The sequence below is a fragment of the Lissotriton helveticus genome, chromosome 10 (genome assembly GCF_964261635.1).
Source record: "Lissotriton helveticus chromosome 10, aLisHel1.1, whole genome shotgun sequence".
Lineage (NCBI taxonomy): Eukaryota > Metazoa > Chordata > Amphibia > Caudata > Salamandridae > Lissotriton > Lissotriton helveticus.
In genome coordinates, this window is record NC_136071.1 from 259,467,832 (window position 1) to 259,492,770 (window position 24,939).

General features: G+C 46.0%; 1 protein-coding gene across 4 annotated transcripts in view; it reads right to left on the minus strand.

Annotated features, from left to right (window-relative positions):
- The window catches only part of CTDSPL (CTD small phosphatase like), a 437,200-nt gene that overhangs the window by 357,495 nt on the left and 54,766 nt on the right, over positions 1-24,939 (minus strand). For 2 of the 4 annotated variants that reach the window (XM_078665278.1, XM_078665279.1), the window contains exon 2: positions 1,220-1,311. The exons of the other annotated variants lie outside the window; for them this stretch is intronic. In XM_078665278.1, coding sequence (XP_078521404.1) covers positions 1,220-1,247 — 28 coding nt within the window. In that variant the 5' untranslated portion in view covers positions 1,248-1,311. The remainder of the gene's footprint in view (positions 1-1,219; positions 1,312-24,939) is intronic. 4 annotated transcript variants of the gene reach the window in all.

The following is a 24,939-nucleotide window of genomic DNA, read 5'->3' on the forward strand; positions in this document are numbered from 1 at the left end:
GAGGTCAGATAGCTCACAGTTTGTCAACTGCATGCTGCCAGCAGCGCACCAGGCTCATGCTGCTTCACCTAATGGAGCACAGCTTCTACTACCGTGGTAGCACTTCACATTTAGACACCTGCTGAGACACTACGATTATGCGTGACAATGCATTTCAGTGCGGTAATGCGCATTACCACACGGAAATGCGCTAGTGTCACGCCTGATGCGTGACACTTGAACATACGTTCAGATGTGGAGGAATAATTGGTGTTCTTTGTTCAAAGTTGTATATTAATGTCGACTCTTCACATATCCGGAAGCATATTTCCAGAACCGATTTTTTTTCCACTTTTTTTTTTTTAAAGAGGTTTTGATTTTTTTTTTCCATCGCACTTACAAAAGGTGTTTTTGGCATGTCTTCACTGTCTCTTTTATGTTCCTATTTATTTAAAGTGCTACTAAATACGAAAAAGGGGGTTCAAAGTACTAGTCACAGGTGCCCCTGAGTTGAGACAACAATGCTGTAACAGAATATACAACATAAAGAACTGTTGGAGAAAAAGGAGCGAGAACTGGAAAGACAGAAGATTCCAAAAGACATTTCGAATCAGTCAATTAAGCAGAAGCAATATGAGCTACTTCATGTTATTAAATCTGAACATTTTTCTAACGCTGCTGGATTGGAGCAACTTTTGTGATACAATGAATTAGGTGATTGATATAGGACGACAGCTGGAGTGTTCCAATCAGAATTGAATAGTATTCATGGTCATGTCATAGTAAATATGAATATATTGCAGCTGCTGCATAAACCTAAACCAAACTTTGGCCATAATTTGCAGATTGTGACCAAAACACTTGTTTCTGGTTTAAATCATCTGTAAGCCATTAAACTGGCCAAACACAAAACTTCGCAAAATGTAACCTCCCAGATCTTAATTGCTATAGTCAGACATTACAAGAGCTGATAACTTTAATTAGACATGGTAAAACATTTCCAGTTTATGTACTATAGAAGAGCGTTTCTTATTCGTTTGGAATGCCAAACGGGTGCAAATAATGGTTTCTCCGAAATCTGCCCCGATGTTTTGTTACACTATTTACAAATTAATTTGCAGATCATTTATTTCAATTAGGGGGGTTGAGGACTTTATTTATTAAAGATTTTCTCCGCAGCAAATGGGTAAAACCTTTTGATACATCAGACCCCAAGACTTTAGAAGAATTTCAAACTCACTGAATCTCTTTTTACGGTCCGGTTTCATACATTCCAGTTGTAACACAATAAAGGGACTGTTTCTTAATTCCAAGAGGTGCCCTAATTGCAGGCTAAAACAAACAGAAGACAAGTTTTAGAATATGATAGATGAACCGAATAAATTAGGCACACCCTTTATTACAAACGCATACATACAGGATTGCGGTCTACCAAGTGCAATGTTGTAAATGTTTTACAAAATGTATTTTATTTCAGTAGTAACAAGGGCAGTGTAAAGAAAATGGCATATAGTACTTTAATGTAAGACAAACCAGTAGGTTATTTGCTGGAAGTGTATAATCTCCTTTATAAAACATATATATATTTAAAACAGTGAAATTATTTTTGGGGAGTTTGTGAACATATCAAAATAGCTACGGAACAATGTGATAGAACTTTCTAGATAATTGACATTTAATCACATAATTTGCCTTTCCTTGAAACACAATTTAGTCATCAGGGCCACATTTTGAACCTTCACTGCCATTTTATTTCTGTGGCTTAATTATATATGCACCATCAAAACATGATAAACAAGCATTTGCAATGCAATAGGTCTCGCATTATTAAAGTTTGAGCTATTGGCATTGCTAAAAATAAAGCAACACCAATAGCTCAAACTTTAATAATGCAAGACCTATTGCATTGCAAATGCTTGTTGGTATAGTCCACAAGAGGCTTTGGCCTTCAGACCGCGGATAGCTGTATGCGAGGCCTAAAAAAAAGAGATAGAAGTATCAGCTGCAAAATCTTTGCAGCATGAAGACACAAATAAGGTACCATTGGGTAACGTGGCAGCTGCAGAAATCTATGTCCTACCTGCAGATCACTGTCTAGTTACCCAGAGACTGACTTCGGTTGTCATCCTCCCAGGATCTATAAATTATGTACTAGTCAACGGGATAATAGCAGCAACTAATATTTACATAACCATGCAAGCACGAATCATCGGACAATGGCAGCCAACATAATATAAACTAGATACAAACTAAACAAGGTGATAAATGAATGGCCGAGAGATGGATGGACGGAATAAAGTGATATATGAATGGATGCAGTAGGGTGATGGGTGGATGAATGTAAGAAGGTGATGGATGAATAGGTGCCTGGCGGATAGATGAAACAAGTGGACAAATGGAATAAGATGGATGGATGGGTGGGTGGATGAGTGGGGATGGATGAATAAAGTGATATATGAATTGATATGATATGGTGATGGATAGATGAATGGAGCTGGCTATGAATAAATGGGTGTCTGATGGATAGATGAAATGTGATGATGTGTTGACGAATGGAATAAGATGGATGTGTGGGTGGGTGGGTGTTTGGGTTGGAGGAAGGGCGGGTGGATGGGGATTGGTGGATGGGTGGGTGGGTGGGTGGATGGGGATTGGTGGGTGGGTGGACAGGTAGATGGATGGGTGGGTGGGTGGACAGATGGATGGGTGGGTGGGTGGGTGGGTGGGTGGACAGATGGATGGGTGGGTGGGTGGGTGGGTGGGTGGACAGGTGGGTGGGTGGGTGGGTGGACAGGTGGATGGGTGGGTGGGTGGACAGGTGGATGGGTGGGTGGACAGGTGGATGGGTGGGTGGGTGGACAAGTAGATGGATGGATGAATGGATGTTGGGTGGGTGGGTGGGTGGATGGATGGATGGATGGACAGGTGGGCGGGTGCATGGGTGAGTGTATGGATGGGTGAATGGAAAGGTGAATGGATGGGAGGATGGACAGATGGTTGGACGGGTGGGCGGATGAATGGATGGTGTGTGGATGGACAGATCAGGTTTACTCCCCGTGCCTTGGCTGTCTTTACTTACTAGACAGGTGAGCGGATAGTTGGGTGGATGGATGGATGGATGGGTAGATAGATGGATGGATGGAAGGACAGATGGGCGGATGGATGAAGGATGGGTGGATAGATGGATGGATGGATGAATGGAGCAAGTGTCTGTCGCACACCGTGAGATGGGTGAATGTTCTCTTACCTTTTACTCCAGGGCCGCCTCCTCCAGGGGCACAGCCTCATGGGACCGGTGCTCCTTGACCTCTCTGCACACCACACAGATGGCCGTCCCCTCCTTCCTACAGAAGAGCCACAGCTTCTCGCGGTGCCGGCCGCACTCCCCCCTCCACCCGCAGCTGCGCCGCCTGCTGACAGAAGTCCTTGGCGATCTGCACAATGTTGGCCAGCTGCCGTTTGGAGCTCAGGGCACCCTTGGATGACGCCTTTCGGCACTCGGGGCAGGGGAAGTTTGAGGCCACTCCTGCCCAGCATCGGGCGAGGCAGGGCCGGCAGAAGTTGTGCCCGCACTGCGTTTCACCGGGTCTGTGTGGTAGTCCAGACAGATGGAGCATCTGGTCTCTTCCATCAGGTGCTCCGCGGGGTTTGCTGCAGCCATGGCCTGGCAGAGAGAGGGAGCACAAAGTGGGGCCAATGCGGGGCAGAGCGGAGCTCACAGAGGGGCAGGGAGTAGGGCAGAAAGTCGGGCAGAGAGGGAGACCGGGAGAAAGAAACAAAGACTGGGGCAGAGAGCCGGGCAGGGAGATCAGAGAGCCGGGCAGGAAGTGGGGCAGAAAGCAGTAGAGAGAGCCGGGCAGGGAGCTGGACAGAGGACACCCTAGGCAGAAGTATGGAACGGAGCAACAGCAGAGAGCAGGCAGGAGGAAGCAGAGAGTTGGACAGAGCAGGTTGAAGAGAAGCAGTGTACGTGACGAGAGCCGGGCAGGATTGCGGGTCAGATAGCTGGGGAGAGATCCGCGAAGAGAACCGGTGAGGTCATCCAGGTTTCGATTTTCGATTTCTTTTCCTTAGAAGGCGCGAGCAGAGGAGGCAGGGAGTGAAACTCACATTTACAGACCTGTGCCTATATTTCAAGTGTGTCCAAAATATGTTTAACTAGGCGGTCTCAGTAAGGAAAGGCAGCCAAGGCACGGGGAAAAAATGTGATCTGCCCAGTATCACACTATTTGGTCCCGTAAGGGAGCCAGGATTTCAGACGCAGGCCACTGTTGCGGAAGTCTACAGCCTGCCCAACTTACCTTCTGTATTAAGAGTCCACACTTCAAACAAGCGGAACTGAAAGTGATCGAGAAAGCGATCGCTATTGTAAAAAAACAAAAAAAGCATATGTTCTCAATACTCGCGCCCGTGTCTGGGCACAATAATTGAAAACATATGGGCTTTGGTGCGCGTAACAGACACCAATAGGACGTGGGCGGAGCAATGCGCCCGCCTTTGGCCTATTGCATGCTCGGTTACCAAAATACAAGCACTAAAACCCATTCACATAGGAGCTGACAAAAAACACACGCACGAGCGTGGGCGATTCCAGGGTCCATTTCTGAACCCTAAACAAAAGGACTCTAGCTGCGCGAGATCTGCTGCGCAGTGCAACGCAGGTCGCGAGACCTAAAAAGTTAAACTTAAAGGTCTGTCTCAACCTGGAAACATGGGACAAGGACCAACAAGAAGCGCTTGAAACCTGTAATGACAGTACAGTCAATGAGAAATGTACTAAGAACAGCAGTAGGAATAGATGAGGAAAACACCAAAGCATGGTGGGTGTGGCCTGAAGTCAATGGAGTTGGACGCAGCTTGTGGTCCTCCTGGCGGGGCACTCCTTAGCATGTTGCCAATATGAGCCCCCACTCTCTGGAAAAGATGTGGGCATTGTTGTTCTCATGCTCCAGATATTTGGCGGCTGGGGGGAGGGGAGGGGGCAGGCACTGTTGTTACTGAATGAATGAAAAGCTTTACTTGATTACTATAAACAAGCATCATAAAAGCACATAATAATAATATGTTAATATACATACTTTGTACAAAAAGAAATCACATTATACAATAAAAATTACTGCTTTTCATTTATTTATTTTTTATCTTTCCTTGTCATATTATTATAGATTTCCTAAATTTAACCACGTTTTTCAGAAAGTTAACCAAGCACCATATGACAAATTCATTATTTAAAAATTGTAATACTAAAAACGCTGGTAAACATTTTTAAAAAATCTAATTTCTTTAAAATTGGTAACAGCAATTTATTTCTTAGCAAGGTATAACATTTACAGAAAAATACAGTGTTGATTGTGGACTGTTCTGAAATGTCATCACAGGGACATAGTTGCATTTCTCGTGTCCATTCCTTTGCTTTTGGGAAACAGACGATGGAAGATATCTAATCTAAATTTCGATAATAATAATCTTTCGTATTTGCTCGGGTCCAGAATAAGGTAGGGTTGCATGCTGTATGTGATCATTGTCAGTTGGTAGTGCACTACGGTCGGCTTTACTAGTTCTTTCGATAGCCGTCGTGATTCGAGTAGAAGCCATACAATTTCTTTTCAGCGCTTTCCTAGATATCGTTCTCATGGTGCAAGGGTCATTATAAATATTAGGATAACCTAACTCATTCAGAAAATCCCAAACATATCTTAGCCACTTCAAATTCATTACATCAGACATTCCCATTACATCCTTAAAACCATCTTGATTTACATGGGTTTCCTCATTTAGCCACAACCTGTGCCACAGCATTACTGGCTCGGTTTTAACTATGTCTGGTAGAAATGGGACACCCAATTTTGCATGGAAGACATACGTTGATGTACTTCTGGGGAGTGCCAGTATATAGCTTAAGAATTGATTCTCTATCAACTGGAGTGGTTGAACATTACAGTGCCCCCATAGTCCAGAGCCATACGTAGCCGTAGATATACATTTGACTCTGTAAATTTGTAACAATATTTGCGGGGGCCTTGTACCTAATTTTTTCGAGAAGTTATATAAAGCAGCAATTGTTTTTAAAAAGGGGAGTCTTCTCGTTTGAACCGCTTGGACCCATGTAGAATTGTGGTCAAATAAAATACCTAGGTAGCTAAAAGTATTAACACAATTAATTTTGTGGTTATCTATAAAGATATCTCTGTATTTTCTACTCCCTCTACCACACCTCATAATAAAAGTTTTTGACGTATTTACCCTTAATCCCAGCCCACGCATACATTCCACATAACCGTCTAATAGTCTTTGTAACCCCACTTGAGTTAAGCAAATTAAGACCGAGTCATCCGCGTACATTAAAGATTAAAGATGGAATAACCCGCCCATTAATTAGTGGGAAGTCTTGTCCTGATTGGAGCAAAGCTTTTTCTAAACCGTTTGTGTAAAGATTAAAAAGATGGGGGGCCAGGACACAGCCTTGCCTGACCCCCTTCCTTATTGGGAGAAATCTTGTACACTCTCCGTCTTTGCCATAATGTACTTTAGCCTTTGCATTCTGGTACGTTTCTTTCAGAAAGTCTATGATGTTATCATTCACTCCTATTTCATGGAGGATCCCCCACAGCCTCTCATGCACCACGCAGGCAAAGGCTGCGCTTAGGTCTACGAAGGGTAAAAATAGCCTTCCTTTCTTTAGGTTAACATACTTCCCGATTAGAATACTCAGATTTAGGTTTTGTTCTACGGTTCCCAAACCTTTACGGAAACCATATTGCACATCCTGCAGGATTCAAATTTCCTCACCTCACTCTTGTAGTCTTCCCAGTATGATACGCCCTATAATCTTCGCGGAGGAATCTAATAAAGATATTTGGCGGTAACATGCCGGGTCATGTCTATTACACTTTTCGAATGTTGGGACTAAGATTGAATTGGTCCGGGTCTCAATATGCTTTGAGGAGCAATTAGCCCTTAGTATTTGCGTCAGTATGGGGCCCCATAACTCTACATTTTCTCTATACAGATCTAGGGGGATCCCGTCAGGACCGGGTGCTTTGCCCCCCTTGCTGTCAGTATGGCCATGTTAACCTCTTCTAATGTAATTTGGAGGTTATTTATAGGTGCACGCTGTAAGGGGTTGGACTTATCCCCTTCTTTATCTATGGTTTCTATCTGATTACCAGAATCGTGGTTATTAAAGATTATGGCAAAGTGATCTACCCACTGATCTTCTGTTATGGCTACTTCTACTTTGGGAGTGTCCACAGAATCCAAAAAGGGTGCTGTTACAGTGTCCGAGTAAAGCAAAGGCTGAGGCCGCAAGTGTGGTGGAATTTCCCAACATTGTAGCGACCGGTGAAGGAGCCCGGTGAAGGAGCGGTCTGGTGAGGAAGAGACTACAGAGGAGTGATTCGCCCAGGCGCTCCTGGCAACTGCAGGATCAAAAGACATGCCATGCTTGAGGTTGGAGGAGGGCTTCGGCCATCTTGAAGGCTAGGGAGATGGAGAGTGCGGGTGTGGGCTAGGCGAGGAACTTCGGACAGGAGGTGGCCTTAAGCTTGGCGATTGGATGGGCCTCTGATCCATGGGCTACCCCCTGCACTACTAGACAGAGCTGGGCTGCACTGAAAGCTTAAGACTGCCCTGGCCCGAAGTGGGGAGACTGGGGCTGGCCACTCACTGCCTAAAAAAGACCGACTGGGAGCATCATGGGGCAATCTGCATGAGGGAATAGCAGACGTCCTAGCTATGGACCCTGCAGTTAGTCAGTTGACTTTGGCCTGCTCCGGCAGGGGGGGATTACTTGACTGGTCTGTTGTGCATAGTCGTGGACAGGTTTGGGAACTGGGCCCCCACTGTATCTTTCTTGCATGCCTCTAGTCCTCCTTAACCCCATCTGGTGAGTGTCTCACACACCATCTGTGTGCCGGATTGGTAAGATAATGGGGTGCCACAGCTGATGGAAGGAAGTGGTGGCTGGGCCTCGAGAGGAGACATCGCCCGCTGGGGACCAGGAGGATGGGGGACTTGGCCTATCGGTGGGGTCCCCCACGGTCCCGCAGGACAAGCTTGACTTTATTATGTTGGCCATCAGAGATACTAAAGAAACCCTGGAATACAAAATGGACACTATATTGGTGACCCTAGGCCAACATCAGCTGAGAGACTAGCAAAAACTTAACTTACTCTGAAGCATGTTGTACCAGCAATGGGGGGACTTGAAAGCACAGATGATCAGTGTCTTGGACCGTGTCTGCCTCCAGGAAACTGGAGCAGAGGACTTAGAAGGAAGAGTTCACAGAAATAATATCCAGGTGGTAGGGATCCCAGAGAGAACAGAGGAAAAATCATGGTGGCCATTTTGAAGGACTGGCTCAGGAGTGTGGTGGCGAGGTAAAACAGATTACCGGCGCTTCGTCCATCACCAGGGGAAGAGGGAGGGCACCTACACCAACTGTGGCACGCCTCTTCCACAATCGTCAAAATATACTCAGGTGTGCCCACGACCGTGGCGACCTGTACATGGAGAACAATAGAATAATGATATTCCCTGACTGTACTCTTGTACAAAAGAAGAGGGCCTCTTTCGCGGAGGCCAAGAAAAAGCTTTGCGTATTGGGCATTTAATATGCTATGTTGTACCTAGCAAAAGTGCGTGTGGTCATCGACCAGGGGGCAACATTTGTCTCTGATCAATGTGAGGCCTGGGACTCGAGTAGAAATGAGACCACAGGCGGGCTCACACATGCCCCTGATCTCACGCCCGCATCAAATGCCCATGTGGCGGTGTACCAACAGTTGTTAAGGGGCATTAAGATCATCGTAACGCGATGAAAGCAGCTGTTAAACTCATGACTTAAGACTCCGAAAAGACACTGACACCAACAAGAGACATCTTGGGGGACACAGACTCGGACAAGATTTCCCAAACCAACTCTACCAGAGAAGGGGCTTGCCCTGCGTTACCCCGCAGAAGGCAGTTGACATTTACTAAGCCAGCAGCCGGTCTCTGCTGGTGGGGGAGAAGAGGGTTGGAGAGGGCAATTGAACCTATTTACAATGACTATACTATTTGTGGATGCCCTGGAGGCCCTGGTGCACAGGATTACTGCTAAACTGATACAAATATGGTTGGGTGGTGAGCAGCACTGCCAGGACTCAACAGGGACTGTGTTCTTCCCCCTCGCCCAACTTTGTTGTGTAGGCGGATACAGCAACCTACTGGTTAGTTACATTGTTATATAATGTTTGGATGTGGGGATGTTGCCCTACTGTTCTGTGAAGGAGCTGGGGTTTATACTTTATGAATCTTGTGGATGTCTACCTCTCACACTTCTAACATCGGGTTAGGGGCAGGAGTCATCACCTAATTGAACTAGGGTATTTGGGGGGACAAACAATGGGTACATGGACTGCAGATGTAAGGCAGCTGTGACACATAAAATAAATATCCTGGTATGTTCACGGCCTGCATAATATGACTGAGCGCTACAAAGTCCAGGTCTACCTAAGATGAAGTAGGATACATATAGCCTTGCTACAGGAGACTCATTTGAATACCCGAGATGGGGCAGCATTTTGTAAGAGACGAAGGGGAAATACTATCTATACCATATACTCTGCTTTTGCTAGGGGTGAGAAAATCCACTTTAAGAAATGGACTATAGAGTGAATAGAAGTGCATACATTTTATCTTTGGGTCAACATTTTGTTTAAATTAAAGCAACTCGAAATTTTCCACTACACAAATGCTTTTGCCCTTAAGTTTGTTTCTCGGACAAAAAGACCTTTGTTACTTTTGCAACTCGCTGACATGCTGGAAAAACGACAGTTGTGCCTTAATTTACTGGTCTGTTTGTGACATGTAACTGATGACCACCAAACTAGAAGGTCTTATCAATCATGTTAAATGCTTATCTTGTTAGGTGCGGCTTTTGAACCACCCACACGCCGACACATCGAAGTTCCACTTTTAAAAAAGGTGTATTTACTCACATAGCCCTGCTGAGAGTTTGGTATAAATATGCCAGGCTAAGTGTTGATCTTTTCCAGTCCTACACAGGCCATCTGAGTACCGTGTTGGATGTTGTACCCACTGCAGTGTAATAAATGGCTTTTGTTAAAGCTTGCCTCTGACTTTTCGCACTTCAATTGAAGGTGGACAGAGTGGTATTATCCATAACGTAGGTGTACACTTTCCACAGTGGGACACTCATATAGGTGAAGCCGGGGGTGCCTTTCAAGGTCACTAAAGAAAAGGTGAATGCAGAAGGGAGGTATACTATCATAAGAGACCGCTTACAGGTAGGAATATTTCGATAGCCAATACTTCTGCACCCAACATTGACCACAGTATATTTTTTTACACCTTATACCACACACTGGTCCCACCTAATGCAACAGGCGATCCTTACTGGCCGAAACTTTAACTGCATATTCAGTGTCGATCTGGATCGCTCCCCCACCCCCCCTTCAGGGACTCACCTGCCACTTGCCTGGCTGGGAGGTTCTCCGCTTGGCAACACCACGGGGGATCATTGATGTATGGAGGCATTTCCACCCTAATGATCAAGATTTCTCTAATTTTTCAGCCCTACATGCATTGCATGTCAGACTGGATACTTTCTTATATTTACCGGATGTGCCGGGCTCGAAACTAATGTAGAATATTTGGCAAGGACTATTTCTGACCATAACCCCTTTCTGCTATCGTTGGAGTGGGAAGGTTCAAGACCCTGTATTTAGAGCTCGAGCCTAAAAGCAGAATAACAGGAAGACCCAGCGTTTCCGCAGACCTTTGGGGAGAGAATCAGAAATTATTTCACCAGTAATGATGGCTCAGCTATCTCGGTACGCAGCAAATGAGAGGCATTTAAATTAGTCATCAAGGGTCATTGTATATCGGAATCGGCTGGAGACCGCGGACCCTGCTGGTCGAGATTGCTACATACAAACAATCCTTCTGGAAACTGAACAGGTCTAGTAAGCCAGACCTCAAACAGGAATTACTAGAAGCTAGGGAGAGGGTGGTGGAACACGTGGAGTGCCTCCGACATTTCGATTACAGGGAGTATATGATAAGTGCCAACGTGGAGAGGGACAAAACTGGCTCCTTATTAGCCTGGTTGGCCAACCCCACCAAGTGGGGTGTTTAGATGCTGGAACTAGTCGCGGCCGCAGGAGATAGGGTCAATAAGCAGGATGATATAAATCAGACCTGAGGTGAATATTATACCACATTACACATTAGTAATATAGGTGATACAGAGCCCTGTATCTCATGCTTCTTGTCAGTTCAACCTCTGCCGGTCTCCCCCCTTGTAGAGGCAGGGGAACTGAGGAGAGATATTACGGTAAACGAGATCAAGGCTGTAGTACGCAGAATGTCCCGGGGGAAGTTCCAGGAACAGATGGAATCCCTGTGGCGTTTTATGCTACATATGTTGAACTGCTCGTTCCTCGGCTGGCTGCCTTATATCGTGAAGCTTTGAGGGCCCACGCCCTGCCACCACCATTGAGAGAGGCCCTAAAATTCCCCTGCTCAAACCAGGAAAGTCAGCTACAAACGTGATGGCGTCGACTGCTATTGATGCTGAATGTGGACTACAAAATGCTTAGTAGAATCCTGGCACAGAGACTACTCCCCCACATGCTGGGCCTTATCCACACTGATCAATCTGGGTTTATTGCCAGACTCAACACGGTTCTTTCGATACGGAGATTACCAGATCTTTGGATGGATGGTCTGACCATACCAGAGTGAGCCAGCTTCATGTATGTGGACATTGAGAAAGTTTTCGACATCCTGGAATGGGACTATCTCTGGGCTGTGAAGACCCAAATGGGATTGAGGAAGAGGTTTGTGGCATGGATACAGCTGTTGTATACATCTGCCATCGCGAAGGTTCGAAAGAGGCAGGCAATTTCAGAGCAGTACAAGGTGGAGAGGGGAACTAGGCAGGAGTGCCTGCTGTACCGTTGCTATTCACCATCGTGCTAGAGACGCTAGCAGGCAGAGCCCGCTCAGGCATACCTTATGCAGGAAAACTGTGTCGAGTGATAACACACTACATTTCCCTATACACGGCCAAACCGGACAAAGGGGGAGCGGGACTGATCTTACCTTCGCCGTGAGGGCTACGGCGCAACGTCTCTGGCACAAGATCCCTGCTGAGTGGATCGAGCAGCGAGGGGTGCGGCAGAAGGAACTACAACCCCCAGCAACCTTTGCTCTCTCACCCGCCATGACGCAGGACAGCACGCCAGGACGTGCATTTAAATTGCATCCATCTTCCCGCAGCGCGGGACGCCCAAATCGGCCACAGGGGGAGCAGGACTGATCTTACCTTCGCTGTGAGGGCAACGGCGAAATGTCTCTGGCACAAGATACCTGCTGAATACTCCAAACCGTGAAGGGAACGGCAAAAGGAACTTCAACCCCCAGCAACCCTTACTCTCTCGCCAGCCCTAACGCGGGGCAGCGCGCCAGGACGCGCATTTAAATCGCCTCCATCCTCTCGCAGCGCGGGCGTGCCCGTCCGCGTCTGTCATAGGCAGGAAGAGGCTGGGCTAGGCCACCCCCCTGGGCAGTTGTTATCGGCGGGTCCAAGGTGAAGAAAAAGAGCGGGTAAGCCTCCTATCAACCCCCATACAGCTTTGGACACACAGTCTTACTGACAGCAACTATTGGGCCCTGATGTAGTTCTATTCGACCTGGGTGGCGTAAAGACTTTAACTACATGCTCTCATTAGATTTCGGCCACACAAGCTAAATCTTGGACTGCGGGGTGCCCTGTTAAAAACTGTGGATTGTTGCACTACTGATAGCAGGGAAAAAGTTACAATCTATTCTGGGTAGTGCACTCTTTCTATCCATCCATAGGGATCAACTGTTGCTAAGAACTAAAGGTTGGGGAGTGTAAAAATGGGGAAAAGGGTGGGCCCAACTAGAAATAAAACAGTTTCTGCTCCCCCGCCGGAACAAACATTGATAGTCAAAATGTTACAAAGGGCTATTGGGGTGGTCAACACAGAAATTGAATTAACAGAGCAGAGGCTGTCACTCACTGAGGACATATTCTTAGATACATCTGATCCACTTATACCAGTAGTCACGCCCCAACCACTAGAGGCTGTACAAATCAAGACGCCCATCGAGGATATTCCCCCAAAAAAGGCCTTGCACAAGGATAGATCAGGGATAACTGCCCCTAAGAATGGGAAACGGAAGTCAACTGCTGACGCTGGCCCTAGGAAAAAAAAACCTGTGGGGAGAAAGTGGTGATGGAGGATATTATTTTAGAGCATGATACTCAAGAGGCCACGCACCAACCTGCTAGCGGGGACACTCCCTATCCACCATGGCACACGACCTAATGGTCGCTTTGCATGACAAAGTGAGGGACACATTCAGAACTGAACTAGACCCTCTAATCACAAGATTGGATAACATAGAAAAACTGTTGGTTAAGGGAGGGTGGGAACGCCCGCACAGGCAATCCAGACCACAAAGAACTCAAGGGGGGGTGGCAAGTGACGGTGATGGGGCCACCCTCCCACTAATACATGGAGTAGGGGGGAACGTACTTTGGAGGGACTATTTTCTACATCTGATGGTGGGCCAGGGAAAGGCAGAATGAGAAGAATAATGACAAACCCAGTGAGGTCCTGAGAATCTAGCATAGCCCCCCCCCCCCGGCAACACATGCAGTATTAGTCCTAATCCCCCCCCCCCCCCCCAAGTATGAAAATTGATAATAACAAGAGGAGGCAGGTAGATCATGCCCACCGAGTTGACTGGAACACCCCCGGTGAACCCAACCTACCCCACATAAATCTCCCCCCGGCATGTGCCCCATATGTTGTAATATTAACAGGAGTTCCATCAACTGCACCCAACGTGAGAGAGTCCCCACTCAAACTTAGAAATAAATTCCTGTTCTGGCTTGCAAAATACAAACATTTTGAGCATGCCAGAGCAGGGGAAATAATTATGGTGCGAAGAGTAGGGTGGGTGGGAACACGTAAGAAGTTAGACGCAGGGGAGTGCATCATTATTAATTTTAAAAGTCCCAATACAGAAAGAAATCTACTCCTCACTCCAACCAATCGGCAGACTGCCTCAACAGGTATTATTCTCCAACCCCTAGATTTCTTCTATCCACAGCAACACAAACTACCAACAGATAGTGTAGCACCGATATTGCAACAAACGGGTCTTGAGATTGCAAATGATAGAAGATGGGACCTATATAGCAGGTACCCTCAATTTAATATCAGGGTGAACAACAGGTACCAAGGCTTGGAGGAGGTGGACTAACTGGGAGGGGAGCATCAGGATAGGGAAAACATCACAACCCGGCGGCAGACCCAGAGTCAGAGGGAAGTAGTGGATCATTGTGGGCCGCTTTCAGCTGGGGTGAGCTGTGTGGATGACGGCCTATTCTCAGGCATTCCATCTATGATCATACAGGAAGGGGGAGCCCCAGATCTATCATAGTTAGTATTCCGGACGGACCCCCTTGGAGAATTGGCCACGATAGATGGCAATCCCTGCGGACTCCTTCCAGATGATTTGTTGGCCCCGGGTGATAGGGGTAACGTGGTACAGCAGAGAGCCAGAGTATTGGGCGATAACATTAGAATTCAGTCCTGGAACCTGGGCGGAATAAAGAACAAACTACCCTGCCCATACTGGGGATGTTTTGTAGACAATCACAATGTCTGTTTGTTCCAGGAGACGTGGGCCCGGGAGGAATACCAGAGAGCATGTTTTGCTTCCTTCAACATCTTGGCTACCGCGAAGGGCAGGGGGAGACCGTCAGGTGGCCTAAGTATTTGGGTGGGTACACACCTTGGCGCTAAAGCTGAGCAGATTTTATCCAACACTGACGACGTGCAATGTGTTCTTTTAACGCTTGCCTCAAAGGCACAAATAGCCCTACTCAATGTTTACTCTAGACCTGCAAATAATGGGCAAGAATCAGGTGCTGTAGAGGAATTGGGATACTTTATATCAGCCTTGGATCCAGTAGTTGTCTTGATTTTAAGAGGCGAATTTAATTGTCAGTTTGAGCCTCTTACTGACCTAACCCTACATGGGTCCACGGAGGAGGATCAGTATTGGTCGATACCTGATCCACAGATTCCACCAGTTAAACCCTGGTCGCCACTGGTCATGCAACTAAATTCCCTTACCCTGGCATTATCATTGAGGGCATGCAATGGTAGGACCAAATCGGTTATACCGGGCCAGTCTACGTTCAATAGAGAGGGTCAGAACTCGCTGCTTGATTATATCCTGGTTGAGACTAGAACTTGGGACAGGGTCCTTGACTTCCAGGTCCACCAGAGGCTAGACAGCGATCATAATGAACTAGTAATGACCTTAAAAGCAGCGAGTCTAGGCTTGTCTAACCCTCTAATCCGGAGCAAAATGCACTAACACTGTCGAACAAAAGGCAGAGAGTGAGATGGTGTCATATTCAGAAATCTCAACCTAAACAGGCCAAAATATATAACCAGGCTTTACCACTATTAATTGAAATGGGGGAGGTAGGAGGAGTTGATTCCCAAATAGGGATACAGGACAGGCCCCTAAAAATCCATGAGCAGCTAATAACAAAACTCCTTGATGCATTCTACCCGGTGGGAAAGCCATGGGTAAACTATGATTCCAAGCACCCCTGGTTTAATGCAAGCTGCCGCAAAGCCAAACTGAACCTGCTAAATGCAGTGAAGGCAAAGGATAGGTTAGCATTTAAGCAGTGTAGGGCAGACTACAAGTGGACTACCAAAACAGAAACAAACAATTGGGAAGCAGAGAAGTGGGAAGACCTCAGGATTGCCCTGAATGACAAAGATCTGAAAACATTCTGGGCAATAGTAAGTTCTGGGAGAAGGTGACCCGCCTTAGAATCTAATACAGCATCAGCAGTTTGGGAAGCACACTTTGGAGCATTATATGCTTGTCGCACCGAAGTGGGTACTTCTGTTGTCTCCCCGAAGCCCTTCTATGAGAATCAATTGGAAGGCGCTTGGGAGATAACTTTGGGTGAAGTAGAATGTGCTATTGACAAATTGCAACCCAACAAAGCACCTGGCCTAGATAAGTTACCTGGGGATCTCTTTCGGACGGAACCGAAAATGTGTACACCGTATTTGTGTGTCCTCTACAATGCCATCTTAAAGGGCATGGATCCCCCGGATACCTGGTGTGGGGCTGAGATAGTCCCCATTCACAAAAAAGGTTGCCCTCTCCTACCCTCAAACTATAGGCCTATCAGCCTAATACATACTTCCCAGAAACTTATGGGACGGGTCATCCTGGATAGAATACAGAGGTGGATAGACGCGATGGAGATACTAAGTCCCTACCAGGCAGGCTTCAGGTCGAGCACATCAACCATCTACCAGATATTTAGACTTCAGGTGCTTTACTGGAAGACCGTGAGTATAGAGGGTGGCAGCCTCTATCTCATTTTCGTTGACCTGAAGTCTGCCTTCGACTAAGTTCCCAGGGAAAATTTATGGAAAGTACTGTGCGACCTTGGGATCCCACCTTAACTTTTGGATGTGCTAGCGAGGCTACATACGGGGAACTACGCCCGAGTAAGGTGGGGAAACCATGGGGAACTCTTTGCATGCTTCCCTGTCAAAAAGGGGGTTCGCCAGGGGTGTGTCCTTGCCCCTACTCTATTCTGCCTTTACATTAATGGGCTCATTGAGCATCTACTTGGTGTCAAAGATAGCGAGGCACCAAGGCTAGTTTCAGGAAGGGTGCCTGCGCTGATGTTTGCGGATGGCACTTTGTTGTTGTCCAAAACAGCAACGGGCATACAACGCACCTTGGTTGGTTTTGCTGATTTTTGTAAATTGAGGGGCTTGGAGATCAATCTAACTAAGGTCAAATTTATGATCTTCAACTCCCCCAAAACCACTCACCCAAAACCATCCCTAGATGGCACACCCTTGGAGAGAGCGAGGACCTTCGACTATTTGGGCATTACATTAACAGAACATCCCAGAGTGGGATACCCAACTGGCCAAAGCAAGTCTGAAGCTAACACAGACAGTGGGGGGATTTTGAAAATGCATTGAACGGTCACATTCAAGCCAGCTGCCCCTGTTATCCAAATATATAAAGCTCAGGCCAGGGGGGCTACCCTATATGGAGCTGAATTGTGGGGACACTGCAGGCCCTCTAACCTCATGAAAATAGAACACAACTTCGTGAGACGAATAGTGGGCCTCCCTTGTAGTACCCCCCTAGTCCCCCTCCGTTTGGATTTGGGCTTGCTACCCATCGATGAGGAGATCGCCCTAAGGCCTATTACATTCTGGTGTAGGCTTTGGGCAAAACCAGAGCTGTCCTGCTACAGAGCCGAACTTGGGGAAGTCCTACACTGTCTAACTAACAAGAAAATCCTGTGGCTTAACCACATAAGGGACTTCAGTAACAAGATAGGAAGGCAGGACCTCTGGAAAACATCTGAATTGTCGTGCCCACTATAATAACTTGGGTAGATCTTGTGCGACTCTGTAGGCACCATCATTTGACAACCCTCCATGAAAGGTCCACCGGTGGCTGGCTGACACTAGAGTTTCTACAAATAAAGGCCGAATATAGAAAAGAAGAGTACTTGGATGTGATCTATCCTCCCCTGGCTAGGAAACTCTATGTTCAATTTAGATTGGGGACACTTCCACTTAAGACGTTCACTAGTAAATGGGACAAAGAAAAGAAGGAAGAATGTCCGGCGTGCAAACATAAAATAGAGTCTGAAATTCACACGTTTTTCCTCTGTCCTGCATATTCTGTACCACGTAAACGTTGGTTAGGTCCAATATGCAGAAACCTAGGCTTCAGGCACTGTCTTCAGGCCTATAGGATATTAAAACACGATACCTATCCCCCCATTGTTTTTGCTGTTTCGCACTTCCTGAATGGTATGTGGCATAAGCGCAGGGGCTTCATGAAGTGATTGTGTGGAGAGCCATAATTGTGCCCTTTTTCTAACAAATCTATGGAATCCTATACAACAAGAATATCTGCTCCATGTATTAATTCTTTTTTTAATTAATAATCTTAAACGAATTGTACAGTCGTATTTTACCAGATTTTAGGATAATGGCTAGCCAATATTTTTATACTGTAACATATGAAGAAATATGATTGTATTGTCTGTCGTTATCTATTTTTTTAAGTCTTTTTATATGGTTCTATGATTGTAATAATGTACTTTTATGGCCCGAGTGGCCGAAATAAAGTTATTAACTGAATGACTGACCTATACACAAATGACATGGTACTCTTCCTTGGGGACATGCAGATGGAACAAGAGGGGGTGGTGAACTTCCTCAATGACTTTGGTGGGGTGCCAGATTGCGATTTAACTGTCTCAAAACCATTTTTTTCTCTGTTAGACCGGCCCTTTATGAACCACTAGATACATATGGAATGCGAATGGAGCAGACCCAATATCCTAGAGGGGAATATTAGAGCAGCTGTGGTGGCCTTTTGGGCTAGTGCATCCTTTTGTAAGTCTTTCCCAATTTCGGCGGTCGGTCGAATAGCGATAGCACAAAAGGTGGTATTGCCCAGCCTTCTTTACTATTTCACCACACTCCCAGTAATTGCACTCAGAGTATATTTTGAGAGCTAGACACAATCATGATTCATCTGTTCTGGGACAAGGGCAGACAACGTGTGGCACAGACTAAACTGCAGCGCGCTTCCACAGATGGGAGAATGGGAGTTCCCGACTTTGAGACCTATTACTTGGCAGCCCAGATACATTGGTGCATGCAAAGGTTTCAGGGACTGCAGGATGCAGAGGAGGTTGCCTCCCCTGATGTACCCATGTCGGCTTTACTATGGACCCTCTTGGTTGATCAACCACTGTGGATCGAAATTACTTAGCTATGATCAAACACTGATGACTGAGAGTGCTGCTAAAATCCCAAACACTAATGCCATATTCCCCAAGGCAGCCACTTTAGGCCTTGCTTACACATATGCAGGGCATTGAACAGGTTATGCTGCAGAACTGGCTAGCAGCAGGCATAAACACAGTGGGTGCATTATATGAAAGTTATGACTTACGCTTCTTTGAGGACCTGAGGGTGGAGTATGAAATTCCAGCAGGGCAGTTCCTATTATATGGTACCATGATCCCAGCAGTGAGGAAATACAAGGGGGGACAGGACATCAAACCCTCACTTTGCTGAAAGATAATTGGGAGGCAGACTTGGGGAAGCCCAGAACGGATGGTGAATGGGCCAAAATGTTGGAGGTGACCCAAAAATATCACGCAATACTCGCTTCAAACTCATACACTACTATGTCTTACATAGAGCATACTACACACCTCAACGACTCAACATTTTCTTCCACACACTTCTTATGAATGCCCTAGATGCCACTTAGAAGGAGGAGATATGCTCCACATGATATGGAGCTGTGTACATTTGACCTCCTATTGGGCAGCAATAACTACGCTTACTGGCAGATGTCATAGAGCGCTCATTAGACACCTCCCCCAAAATGTGTGTCTTAGGAATTTATGCCCGTCCGGCTAAGCATAAAGCTAAGCGGCGTATAAAGATGCAGTGTAAGGCTTCTACAAGATCCCAGGTACAAAAGGTGGAGAGCATATATGCTTAGATGGGCTGACTGGGAGAGAGGCGCACTGCTTAGGGAAGCCTATGAGGGCAGGAGAACAATGAAATTCACCAGAGCTTGGGTTGCGCTAACTGACGCACTAAAAGAGGGGGACGAAGAGGATGGGACCCCTGCATCAGAGCAGCCGACTTTAAATCCATGGGGTAGCGAATGGAAACTATGGGAGATTATAGTAACGAAATTCTGGTCTGCAACCAGGGATGGTTCACTACAACAAAGGGTGCCCCTAATAGAACACTACTATGATATCAGAGGTGACTCCCCAACCCATATTCAATAGCAATACAGTCAATTGAGAGAGAGAACAGGACATCACAAGATAACAGGAGGGAAGGGTGGTTGTTTTGCTAAATTATGTTTATTGGTGTAGACTTGCTGAAGCTGTGCGATGACTGAGCAAGTCCCAAATACTATTTGATCACTGCGAATTGTGTGGGGGAGGATTTGACTGGCTTTCACGGAGTGATCCCCAGTATGCCTTTTGATCACTGCTGTGCCTAGCGCCTGTAATGGGGTACGATGGAGGGTTCTTGAGAGCATGTTTCATCCTGATGTATTGTGTTTTGCATGAGGGGTAACTGAAACCCAATAAAATTTGTTTTAGAAAAAAAAAAAGGAACACAACAAACATTTCAGAGAGGAGGTATGCTATGGAGGTGCTATGCACTTCAAAAAGCGGATTAGCAGAAATAAACACAACTGGTAAAAAAAACCTGTTGTGTAAAACATTTGAGCCAGACTAAAAATATCCACTTGCAGCAAGAATGAAGGCAACTGGGTAATCCATCTTGGGTGACTTAGATGGAAAAGAAGGCAACATGAAGGGAGAGCAACTACAGATCTGCAAAGAATGAAGGTGGAATGGTAGAGTTCTTAAGGGCAGGCAATACGGACTGCAATTTATGTTGATCATATAATCAGAATTATTGGCCCTAGCAGGCCCATACTAGTACTGCGGGCAGGGCGATTGATTGCTATTTCTTCTTTCACAAAATTCTTGGCAGCACAGATTAGGTATACTCACATGAGACATTTGGTGCCTAGAAGTTAATTATGGATTAGTGATGGCTTCAGTTTTATATTCGAAAGTGAAAGAAAAGTTGGAATAACGTGTTACCACAATCCCGCAGAATAATTAAAACATACAACCAACAATCAATAAAAAGCAAAAACTAAGCTATACTACTGACTGGTATGGGTAGTATAACTAGAGTACACGTGCTGTTAGGTGCAATATCCTAGGATTGTTGTTGACGGTGAATTGAAATGCAATTCACATATCTAGCTGAACAAAGGAGGGTCACAGGACTCTTTTTCGTTCAGGTTAAGCAAAAGAATGGTTCTGTTGGGTACGACACATTACTTTGACACTGCTTATTAATGCAATCAAGAACAGGTGCTCTCTGGTACACACATACATTGAGAAATAAATGCTCAAAATAAAGGGTTGTGAGATCAAGAGATTATATTATGCAATTTATATCAGAATTCATTCATTTTGTATCTGAATTGCTTCATTCAATGATAACATACAATGCATGATAGGACCGTCAGAAAAAGTGCAATAAGGTGACTTTTGGTGAATAATGCTCAATGAGTGAAAAAATATACAGTGAGGAGGGATTTCCTATATACAAATATATACAAGTGTTTCATTGGCCAGATGCCGATTTAAAACCAAGGAGTCCTAGTGTTCCTATTGGGATCCTGGTGGTTCTGGATGTATGACATGCGTCGACCTTTCGACCCTCATGCGGCCCAGTAGGTGGTCGCGGCGGGTCTTTATCAAGACAGGGGTACAGGTGAGTAATGACAGCTTGTGTTTCAGTCCGGCGAGGCTCAGCCTTAATCAGTGCGGCGCAGTGGCCAATCGTATCCGGAGTAGTGAAATCAATTGGCGGAGACGGAGGTGCTTCGTCCCTCGAGTCAGCTGCATCGTACTGATGTAGCTGATGGGAGGGACGAAGCACCTCCGTCTCCGCCAATTGATTTCACTACTCCGGATACGTTTGGCCACTGCGCCGCACTGATTAAGGCTGAGACTCGCCGGTCTGAAACACAAGCTGTCATTACTCACCCATACCCCTGTCTTGATAAAGACCCACCCCGACCATCTACTGGGGCGCATGAGGGTCGAAACGTCAACGCATATCATAGGTCCAGAACCACCAGGACCCCAATAGGAACACTAGGACTCCTTGGTTTTAAATCAACATCTGGCCAATGAAACACTTGTATATATTTGTATATAGGAAATCCCTTCTCACTGTATATTTTTTCACTCATTGAGCACTATTCACCAAAAGTCACATTATTGCACTTTTTCTGACGATCTTATCATGCATTGTATGTTATCATTGAATGAAGCAATTCAGATACAAAATGAATGAATTCTGATATAAATTGCATAATATAATCTCTTGATCTCACGACCCTTTATTTTGAACATTCATTTCTCAATTTATGTGTGTACCAGAGAGCACCTGTTCTTGATTGCATTAATAAGCAGTGTCAAAGTAATGTGTCGTACCCAACAGAACCATTCTTTTGCTTAACCATTAATTACCCAGGTTCTGAGGGACACAGGTTTACCCCTTTTTAGGTCGCGCCTGCGATGCAGGGGCGAAAGCCCCTGCTGTCGCAAAGCGATCTATTGTAATCATTTTAGTCCTTTTCCCGTTCAAGGACTAGGCAGAGACAACAGACTGTCACGCGCACGCAGCCGGCCGGAATCGGATCAGGTCACGCGCTCCGATCCCGGCCGGCTGTTCACAACACATGCACACGCAGGCACACACGCAGGCACAGGCAGGCACACAGGCAGGCACACACGCAGGCACAGGCAGGCACACACGCAGGCACACACAACACACACACACACAGACAGACGCACGCACACACATTCCCCCCCTCCCCCTGCGCTCCGATCCCGGCCGGCTGTTCACAACACATGCACACGCAGGCACACACACAGGCAGGCACACAGGCAGGCACACAGGCAGGCACACACGCAGGCACAGGCAGGCACACACGCAGGCACACACAGACTCCAAGACACATACACACACGCATACACACACGCACGCATACACACAGACTCCAAGACACATACACACACGCTCACACACATACAGAGCCCCCCGCCGCCCCACGCACACACACATGCCCCCCGCCCTCGCAGCTCAGCAAAGGCCCCCACTCACCGGTACTCGTCTCCAGGCGAGGGCTCGTTGCAGGCGGCGGCGGTCTCTTCCTTCTGTGCGTGCGAGGCTCTCTCGCCTCACGGGAGCCCGCCCGGGCTTCCGGTGTGTCTTCACGTCCTGCCACCGGCCTGCCTGACTTCCGCCCGGGATTGTAAACCTTGTAATATACATGAGGGTGTTCGTTCCCAACGACCGCCGGTGGAAATGATGCTTTAACAGAAGCAAATCTGCATTTATGTGGATACCGACAATCTTCTGAGTTTGTGAGTCTTCTCCTGTTTTTCAGTGTGCCCCACCCAGCAGTAACACTGTTATTATTGCAGCATTCAGAAGTTCAATTCCTAAATGTAAAAGTTACGTTCTCGGAGTTGCTGTTTGCGCACCTGCGTTACACTTCGCTGCATAAAATGCTTTGTGAATCAACGCCGGTACCTCTCTAGTTTGAAAGATCTGCCGACAGGGGTTGATAGTCCTGCATTGGATGGGTGCTTACACGGGCCAGAAGGATTCTGGGAAATGTGCTGAGTGCCTTCGATGAAGGGTGCAAGTTGTCATCCTTCCTGAAATGTTGTTTGGACCGGGCTGCGCAGCACCATTACGATGTTTAGGCAAGGCATCTAAAAAAACACGTGACGTCATCGATGTGCGATGTGTGTTTTATTTTTTCTTACGAAGGGGGTAAACAGAAGTACAAAGCTGTCATAACTTTTAAACTAGAAAGGCCATTTACCACCCGTAAGACTCATGCAATATGATAAGCCAATAGAATATTTGATACACAGAAAGATCTTTAGGGTAAGTGAAATTCGTTTTTGGCTTTCATTATACGAGTTAATTTCTTTTTTGCATATTATCTAGCTGAACCCAAAACAATAGTCACTCACCCGAAAGAAGACTTTTCGACAAATGTGCACTAGATAGAGTGTAGAGGTATTTATGCACTGAAAAACAAATTCATTATAACGCGGAAAATAAATATGATTGGTCTGATGATTCACAGACATGGCGTGTGTTGGTTGGTGTTGCCATGGTGAGAAGCCTTTATGGGATTATCATATGTAAATGCACATTACCATTGCATACACGTATGTCAAAGAGATCAAAGCACCAACATGTCATTTTTCAGAACACAGACCCAGCGTTCTGACAGAATAGCAATAAATAGTCACTCTAAATCACCCCAACAGTAGGGCTCCTGAGAAGAAAAAAGGCAGAAGAAAAACTGCCTTCTGCCGGCACATTATCTGCCAGCTCACAGAGCCATGCTTCTTGTATGTGGAGAAGTGTGGCTCAAATGGTTAGAGTCTGAAGATGAGTGCGCTACGTGGGTACGTAAGCGCATCCCTGTATGATAGGCACACTTGTAAATGTTCAGGAAGGCCTGACTCAAATATGGGTTCAATCGAAAATAGTTCAAGAAGATGGGTTCAAAGTTTCATCATCGTTTGTATTTAGTGGATTCACAAAAGTGTACAGTCAAGCGTTACATCACGCTGTGTTCATTATGAATCAACAGTAGTTCAACAAATGCTCCAATGCATTTCGGACTGGAGTAGTCCTTTATCAAGGAGCGCTTTTAAATAATTCGGCTCGGAAATTAAAATATTCGAAGCCTCTCACTTTAACAAGATGTTGCCTAAAGGGCTCTTAAGATGAGCAAAAAAACTGAGGTTACAAATGTGTAGAAATGTCTGGGTGGTATGTATAGGAATGACAGCAGTCTTTGAAGTGCAGACTGCACGCTTATTAACGCATTTAAAGGTGGTGTCTGTCAATCAATGAACAATGGAAAGCCTACTTCCTTCTTTGCTCAAACAACGTCGAACCTTCTTAACTCTGTGTCTAAATAAAGGGAGATTTAAGAACCGAGAAAGACTTTTTCAGGGAACATGAAATGTCTTCAATAACACATCACACTTATTTACCACTGGAGTAAAAAATGGAACTGGCTATTGGCAGGTAAGTTAAAACATCCACAAGTGTGTAAAAAATAATTTCTTCTGCTTTTAAGCTCAAAGCGGTTATTCGTTGCTTAGTTACCAAATGTGCTTTATTTTGGAAAAGACGAAGGTCCTTCCCCGCAAGTCA